A 9,312-nucleotide genomic window follows, 5' to 3' on the forward strand; every position below is an offset into this window, starting at 1 on the left:
TTCCTGTTGCGTCATGCTGATGGCAGAGTCAGGATTTGCATAAGCAGCATGGGTCCATTGACCCATTCTGCCTGGTGTCAACGGTACAGGCTGGTGGTGTAAGGGTGTGGGTTATGTTTTCCTGACACACGTTAGGTCCCTTGATAACAATTGAGCAACATTTCCATGCCCCAAATAATTCAGGCTGTTCTGGAGGCAAAGTGGGGTCTCGGAAAGGACCCCAGCAATTCAGAATGTTGAACAAAATCCCATTTCAATTTACTCTGCAGGTTCATCGGGGTGTTGGAAATGTAATTTTGTTCATTATTCTGACTTGCAGGGCCAGGCCATATAAAAGCCAGAGCATATTGTGTGTGTGAGATATATATATCACTTTTCTTCCCTCTCCTTTTTGAATCCAGGCTGCAACCCAACTCTGAGCCATGTCGTCACGCGTGCTGCTTCGGCAGCAGCTGATGCGGGAACAAGCCCAGGAGCAAGAGAGACGGGAGGCCCAGGAGCAGGCCTCTGTGGCTCAGCTCAGGGCAACTGACTCCACCCCTGCTATCGCTGTCACTCTGCCCCCAATAGCTGCTCGCCCTCTTTCCGCACAGGTGCCCGTGGAGGTTTTGAAGGTGAGGCTCCACTTCTAAAGGCTTCTCTCCAGAGGAACTACACTAGCATGGCATGCTACACCATTAAATTGCTGCGTATAACCTCCATACTAAGTTGTCATTCTCTGTTCGCTGTTTGACTGACATGTTCTACATTTTCAATCTGATAGGTGCAGACCCACCTGGAGAACCCCACCAAGTTTCACATCCAGCAGTCTCAGAGGCAGCAGGTGAAGCAGTATCTCTCTGCCACCCTCTGCAATAAGGGGGCAACTCAGACCCTGGGTGTGTCTCCCCCGGCCCTGTCTAGCTCTGTCCCTGAGATGGATCCCATAGCCCGCAGTGCTCCCAACAGCTCCATGGCTTTACACAACCTGGGATCCAACAAAGAGGAGGTATGTCCCATGTTGTTCAGTTGGTAGAGCATGGCGGTTGGAGCGCCAGGCTTTTGTGTTCGATTCCCACGGGGGAGCAGTATGAAAAATGTATGCACTCACTACTGTAAGTTCTCTGGATAAGAACGGCTGCTAAATGTCTAATTTAGATGTATGTAGTATGACTGAAGACCATTACACTGGAATACACCACTCACATTGGCTTGTAAGAAGCATTATATAGCTTATTACTTTCTCATGTGTTTTTGTTCTACCTTATGTTATTTTTAGTGCTACATTGATATTGATTACTGCTTTGTTGGGTTTGGAGCTTGCAAGAAAGGCAAAGGGTGGCTACTTTGAAGAATCTCAAATATAAAATATATTTAGATTTGTTTTAACACTTTTTTGGTCACTACATGATTCTATATGTGTTATTTCATAGTTGTGATATCTTTACTACTATTCTACAATGTAGAAAATAGTAAAAAATTAAGAAAACCTTCCAAACCCTCAACTTTTGACTGGTACTGTATTTTCAATAAAAGTTTAGGCTAAATGTCTAGACTGCTGGTCACTTATTTCTTAATTACTTTTTTGTTTGTTCTGTTGTGACATGCTTGAGGTCTCACAACTAGGATGCATGCCTTTGTTATCTTGCCCTGTTGGCTTGGTGTCACAGACTTCTGTTAAATACTACACTGGCAGCTTAATGATATCTGCACCTCTCTTGCACACACGCCTTTGCTTTGAAATCATGCTTCATAAGGGCAAGATAATGACTTGCTTTGTGTCAGTGTTCCTCCCCTATATGTTTCAAATAAGTAATTTCATATACTTAAATTCAAGCTGGCCTTTAACGTTTCATATTTTTAAAAATGTTTTTATTTTTATTTTACCTATATTTAACCAGGTAAGCTAGTTGAGAACAAGTTCTCATTTACATCTGCGACCTGGCCACAATAAAGCAAAGCAGTGCGACAGAAACAACAAAACAGAGTTACACATGGAATAAACAAGCGAACACAGTAGGAAAAAAAGAAAGTCTATATACAGTGTGTGCAAATGGCATGGGGAGGTAAGGCAATAAATAGGCCATAGTAACAAAGTAATTACAATTTAGCAGATTAATACCGGAGTGATAGATGAGCAGATGATGATGAGCGTATGATTGTGTGTAAGTAGTGATACTGGTGTGCAAAAGAGCCACAAAGTAAATAAAAACAATATGGGGATGAGGTAGGTAGATTGGGTGGGCTATTTACAGATGGACTATGTACAGCGCAGGGATCGGTTAGCTGCTCAGGTAGTTGATGTGTTAGTGAGGGAAATGTAAGTCTCAAGTCTCTTTTATTAGGTGTTCTATGAATATGATGCTGATAAGTTATTCTATGTATTGATTGGGGGTGTGTGTTTATCTTTCCAGATAGATGGTGTAATTGATGACATCATCAGCCTTGAATCAAGTTTCAGTGACGATTTCATGACATTAATTGAATTGGGGCTACAGCTGCCTAGTACGGTATGTGAAAATGTGTATTTATCAGTGTTTTTGTCCATTGCACTTGGGCTAATCCAATCATTCAGTGAAATGAAATTAACAACCAGCCTGTCATTCTTGGAATTATCTTTCTATATCTGTTGTCTTTGTTGATATTCTCAAACTGGAATTCGGTGGTGCTGTAGGAGTAAACATACACTTCTGACACTTAACTAGGACTCGTCAGGCCAGTGTTGTCTGGGTGGGGTAGCAACCAGGAGAGAGGAGAGTAGGACAAAGCACGCAGGGCATGGCAGCATGTGAAGTTGGAATGGTGGACAATGTAAAGAGGGTTCTGAATACTGCAACTATTTTAACAGTGAAGTTGTTATAGGGAAAGGGATTGAAGAGATTGCGCCCGGCATCAGAAAATTAGGATTTTAGTTTTGCTTCAGGAGCATAGGGGGGGGGGGGGGAAAGCGAGAACATTGAGGTAAATCAATCGTGTTGTAAGGTAGCAAAATTGGCATTGTTAAGGAGAATGGACATTTAGCCATTTCTCTCACATTTATCAGGATTTATAGCCTACCTCAACACTTATCAGATTTGTTTGTTTCAAATGTGCTAATGCTTTTGGATAACTGTTAATCGAAGGTTCTACAAGGTTATTAGGCCTATACAAAATTGCGATGACTTGCTTGAAATTATGTTCTTTATAAGCCAACCAACCTGTGATATGGTAATTTAGTATCCTTGAAGGTCAAATATAGTACAGTAATACAATGTATCCTAGCTTATACATGTTCTATTTCTACCAGGATAGTTCTTACAAGAGATGTTAGTACATAAACATGTTATTTTATTTTTATTTATTTTTTAATACAGGGAACAGTGCACATTAATCAACGTTTCAGTAAAAGTGTCCGTTTTAGCCAGCCGGCTAATTTTCAACTGCAGTCCCTGGGCAGGTTACTAAAAACAACTACAATAACAATACAGACAAACAATATGCAGAGCAACATAGGACAAGCAACACATACAGACAACATAAAAAAAATTTTTTAATTAGATTTATTGGAAAAATAGGATGTTGAACTATCATTATCCTTTTGTTTTGACAGTTATGACACTTAAATTAGTATTCTGGTACACAAAGGACAAGAAAATTTAAGACAATACAAAATATGAATTAATTAATTAAAGTTTAGTTTAATTCGTTTCCTTAAGAAGCTCATCCAGGTTGTTAGTATTCAACATTGTTTGCTTTGATGTTAATGCAGGGGTTTCCCTGTTTCTTACAGCTCCCCGGGAACCTCCTGGAAGTTAACCATAGTCCTGGAATGGCAGCACCTACCCTCACTGTCAGCAACTCCTGCCCTCCGGATCTAACCAATATTAAAAGGGAATACTCTGGTATAGTCTTGTTCCTTTATGTAACGAGTATTACCGGAGGTGGCCTCCCTTCCTGTTCGAGTGGCGCTCGGCGGTCGTCGTCGCCGGTCTACTAGCTGCCACCGATCCCTTTTTCCTTTTCGTTTGGTTTTGTCTAATTGATTTCACCTGTTTATTGTTTCGTTGTTAGGGTGGTGTTATTTAAGTTCGTTTAGCCCGTTTATGTTTGTGCGGGCTTGTCTCTCTGTTTGTATATGAGGTTGTTATTTTCATTGGGGTTTTCCACAGTCTGGATTTATTTTTCCAGTTTTGGACTTTATTCAAGTCGGAGTTTTACGCCAATGTTTTTGACGTTACCAGTTGTTATTCTGGTTGGACATTAAAAAGTGGTTTACCCCATTACCTTTGCTCTCTGCGCCTGACTCCTTACTCTTGTCCTCATTGAGTGTAACACTTTACTAGGCCCCTGATCCTTATTTTATATAGCTCTGGAGATGAGCATGTTTGTTTGGATTATACACTTCTTATGTAATGTCCTACGAAACTTTCCATTTTATTGAGAGGGAAAGGTTAAATTCTAACTTGTATAAATGGTAAAATAATTGGGTTTTAGATTGCGCGGCAGCACCTCCAAAGTATATGTTATGTTTAAGATGCAGATAACAAAGCGCTGGTGAAAGAGTGACAGAAGAAAGACAACCATAACCTCAGTGAGTCAAAGCTTTTTACTCACTTCTGTTCTTAACCCACTATGATGCTAGCCAGCTCTTGTTCCCCTCGGAGTGGCAGTGAGTTTAATTTATCAATCTCTTTGTCTGCATGGTTTCTCTTGACAGTTGAGAGGAAGCGGAGGTTTAACATCAATGACCGCATAACAGAGCTAGGGTCCATAATACCCAATTCAAGGGACTTGTGAGTTTGTCATTCTTTATTTCTTATTCAGGACATTTACTTTGGATGAATTAATAATCAGTTGTGCTATTGACACAAATTAATTCTAGGAAATCTCAATCACAGTTAAAATTTTGGCCGTGAAAAGCAATATTAAATTTGGAACAGATTTGATATTCCTCTTTAACAACCTTCTCTCATGGCTGTAGGGAGTTGCGCTGGAATAAGGGCACCATTCTGAAGGCCTCAGTGGACTACATCAGGAAGCTGCAGAAGGAGCAGCAGAGAGCCAAGGAGGTAGAGATGCGTCAGAAGAAGCTGGAACATGCTAACCACTGCTTGATGCTGCGCATCCAGGTCAGTTTTTGTAGAAAAAAGTAAGTAATGCTATCATAAAATATATTTAGTGATTGCTACTAATGTTCCCTTATTTCTGTTATTGTTATTTTGTGAAGGAGTTGGAAGTGCAGGCTCAGCTTCATGGACTCTCCAGCCCGATGTCCTATGGTCTGAGTTCAGACCCCTCCTTCCTCCAGCAGCAGCACCTTCAGCAGGGAGGTCATATACTTGGGCCCAGAACTGGAGTGGCCTGCTCCCAAACCTTTCTCAGCTTGGGTGATGCAGCCATGGCACAGGCCATCCCTACCTCCTTCCTCTCTCCACCCTCCTCTGACTCCCCTGTGGGTGTGACCATAGGCAGCCCCCTCGACCTGGGCAGTCTGAGCTTCGCCGAGCTGGATGACCCCTCCAATGCTGGGCTGTTCCCAGGCGTGGGGTTGGGGGACATCCTCATGGATGAGGGGTGCACACTGTCCCCTGAGAGGGTGGACCCACTGTTTTTCGTGACACCAGGTGCCTCGAAGACCAGCAGTCGTAGGAGCAGCTTAAGCATGGAGGAGGACTTGTAAAGGGTCTTATTGGGGTCTGCTTTAAAACAAACAGACAATCGTTTAACTGAACAGGACTTTGATCTGAATCACGCATCAGTACAAAATAAATGACAATCCTTTCCTCTCTTACCAAGTTAATATTGGTCCCTGAACTTAGAAAAAGAAAACAAAAACTTTTCGGTACACGAATCAATAGTAATGCAATCATTTTCAAATGGAAAATAGTAAAATTAGTATTTGGATATGGACTATGGACATTGATTTGTGTTCTGTTTCTTGCAAGCCTTAACTCAACCAAGAGTTCCCTGCAGAGAAATTAAAGAGGAAATAGTGGTGATTTAGTCAAGTATATTATTGGTCCTTGTAGAGCGTATACTTTGTGCACTTTGCAACTTTTGTGGGAAGAAAGCAATGAGGTTCTTGTATCTATTTAGTGAAATTGGCATGAACTACATAACAGGTGTGCTATTGAATTGAGATATTTTTTAACTGACTTGAATCAGGATTTGTTAGCTTAAAGTGTATGCCTTTTTTTACATATCTCAGAAGGTTTGTCTAACAAAAAATTTACCAAAGAAGTATTTATTAAATATATGGCACATAGTGATTGTGATATAATAATAAAAAAATAAAAAAACACATTTGATGACCTGTAAAAACAAAAAAAATCTAGATTTACTGTATCTTACATTTGCTTTCAAAGCATGTTGCGCCTTTTCCTGTTGTCTGTATGCATTTTCTTTTAACGCTTTTGTCCGTTGAATGGTTGTACAGCTGGTCACTAACTCAACTAACAATGAACAAGAGAAGGAGAGAAGTAAAACAAAGCTACTGCAGCCAGTCAGCCAAAGCAGGCCACCTTTCACAGAATGGTAATATATTTAAGTCATTATACGGGTGTGTTATATAGTAAATGGAAGTATAGCTTTAACGTATGTTAATCTCTGAAACACTGCATGCTACATGTGTTTGTGTTGCAAAAACATGCACTGGGTTGTGTGCAGTAGTCTATTTCTGATGTCATGTGGTCATTTGTGATGATATAAGATTATGTTGAATAAGATTTATATAGCTCACATAGACTTGGCCCCTAACTCTAGACATACAGTTAAAATGAATCCGTAATCCACTACTTTTTCCTTAGTCCTCTAATCTGAAAATGTGTATGGTCATGGGACTGTCTAACATTCCCCATGTTTTTCTCAGAGACTGAAATCTGTATATGGTTATTATCACTCCTCTAGCCCCCATAGTCTTCCTTTAATTTGTATTGACAAGCTTTTCAAAGAAAAGTACATTCATTACCTGCATATGTTTAGGAATCTGTTTCCATGTCTGTTTTATCTATTGCCATTGATGCTTCCGAGATGCTTCTCATTCTTGAAACAATAGTGCCTTTCCTCCATGTCAAGGAAGATCCCTGCAGTGTACTCTCCTAACACAGGCTTTTTTTATGGAGAGGAAAATGTTTGAGACCAACAATGCAATATCTGTCTGATTATCTGTTTCCAATGCACATTGTAGTGTTTGTGTCAATTAATCCCTTAAAGCAGGGGTGTCAAACTCATTCCACGGAGGGCCTTGTGTCTGCAGGTTTTTGGTTTTTCCTTTCAATAAAGCCCTAGACAACCAGGTGTGGGGAGTTCCTAACTAATTAGTGATGTTAATTCATCAATCAAGTACAAGGGTGGAGCAAAAACCCGCAGACACTCGGCCCTCCGTGGAATGAGTTTGACACCTGTGCCTTAAAGGGTGGGTTGCCAACTGGCGATTTGACACATACAATTTCATTTTTTCATTCATTGTCTGTGACTTGATTGTAGCTCTAATTTGAATCATTTAGAAAAATATCTATTTTTGCTGTTCTGATTTTCAGTTATGGTTCTGCTTTTACTGGAATGCAAACCTCTAACAGCCTTAAAGGGAATATATTGTTGTTGGACACTTTATATTTTAATGTGTATTGAGTTACTAGCTTTTTCTATGCTCAGATAAGCAACCTGTCTAAATCTACACTATTGTCTGGTGTGTTTGTTTATTTTAAACGAAATAAAAATCGGGAAAAAACATTTGCCTATGTTGAATGCTTTTCACTGCAGTGATGCAATTACAGTTTCATGCTTGGTCTATTTAATCACGGTATTTCACAATGGAAAGAGGGTTTTCAGAGTGCATTGTGTCTCTATGGTTGGGCTTCATTGTTCCAAACATGCTTTTCTTGCATACCCTCTGCTTTCTCAGACTGGCCCTTGGATTTGGAATGTATTCAATGGGTAAAAGCAATATGGTAGTGTTGTGGCTCCTCTTAGCTTTGCAGGAGCTTTGTACTGGATTTTTGCAGATTGCATGACAGTGCTAGGAGGCTTAAAGCTTTATTTCCCCCAAACTACTGTAATAAAATTAAGGTGGGGAGTGGGGAGTCTCAAGGTGGGGAGTGTACAGAGTGTAGTTGCCTAAAAAAATACATATTCAATACATGAGTGCAATTGTCCAGAGAGAGGGTTTCTGTTGATTCATTTTAATGGCTTTTATTCCATTATCAATCATTTTTCTTGAATATCAGGGATGGAAACACATTTTCTGTAAATGTATACAGTATATGTATGTGACTTCTGAATATCAAACCATACTGTAAATGTGCCCTATCCTGTCAATATTTTACATTAGCAGAATTCATACAGTCGATTGTCCATAATAATATTACCATGCTTCTATTAACATTTTATTTTTGTTTTTGTCCTTTCAAATGCTGATGCCTTCCTTGCTGCCAAGAACTCCAGATCACTTACCCCACCCCCACCTCACTCACCACTTTGCTCTGAAGTAAATGTACATTTGTATATGAGCAGATTTATGGTTTAGTTAATCACTACTCTCAATTAACTATACTTGGAGTGCAGTGGCACCCTCTCAACAGTTTCACTCCCTATCAGCAATAAAGTATCACCGAGTTGTCTGTATGTGGTTAGCTGTCTTTCACATTGTGGTCCACCTTGAGTCATTGGTTAGAAAAGCATGTTGCCAGTGCAGATTTAGAAATGCAAAGAACCAAGCAGACTTTGTCAGTTACCCCAAGATCTAAATGAAATGTAATTACTGCAGATTCGTTACTGTCCTTTGAGCTTGGCCCTACACCATTGCTACAATCTCTGACTCTTGACAGTGTTCATAATCGTTTGACACTAACCAGGTTAGTGGAAGAGCATTTGTAAGATCTCCATGCCTAGATCCACACACTCTGTGGCTTGCATGCAGATATCACAGACACAGCACTCAAATCCTGGATCTATACTCGGGCAGCAGTGGGCATCCAGACACCCACAGCAGCCACAGTGATGGGTCATGTCCAGCAAAGTCTCCAGGGAATCAGGCTCACAGCAGCACACTGTGGAGCGCAGGGAGGAGCACAGGGATGAGGCACAGGCATGGCATCCTTTCCCCGTGGCCAGTAAACAGTCCCAAGGCTGACAGAAAAGACATGCCAAGAGGATGGAGGCACACAGGTCTAAGGATGTGAAAAGACAGGAAGCAGGGAAACATGGATTGGAAGGCATTTGTAAAGAGGAAAGTACAAAACAAAAATGCAAAACTACATTTAAATCTAGAAGTAATTTATTTCTTCACATTCAGAAAAGGCTCTCACCATCTCCATCCACTTGTTAATCTGGACAGCAGAGGTTTTGTAGCTGCTC

At 40.5% G+C, this 9,312-nt stretch overlaps 1 protein-coding gene across 1 annotated transcript; it reads left to right on the plus strand.

The window, feature by feature from the left end:
• Nucleotides 1–396: 396 nt before the first annotated feature.
• tfe3b (transcription factor binding to IGHM enhancer 3b) lies at nucleotides 397–5,638 on the plus strand. Its single transcript, XM_055900031.1, is given in 8 exon segments — nucleotides 397–614; nucleotides 764–988; nucleotides 2,394–2,489; nucleotides 3,749–3,860; nucleotides 4,493–4,549; nucleotides 4,676–4,751; nucleotides 4,940–5,087; nucleotides 5,186–5,638. Coding segments are annotated over 8 exon segments (1,359 nt in total). The 5' UTR covers nucleotides 397–422.
• The last annotated feature ends 3,674 nt before the right edge of the window (nucleotides 5,639–9,312 follow it).

Source organism: Salvelinus fontinalis, chromosome 3 (assembly GCF_029448725.1).
Source record: "Salvelinus fontinalis isolate EN_2023a chromosome 3, ASM2944872v1, whole genome shotgun sequence".
Classification (NCBI taxonomy): Eukaryota; Metazoa; Chordata; class Actinopteri; order Salmoniformes; family Salmonidae; genus Salvelinus; species Salvelinus fontinalis.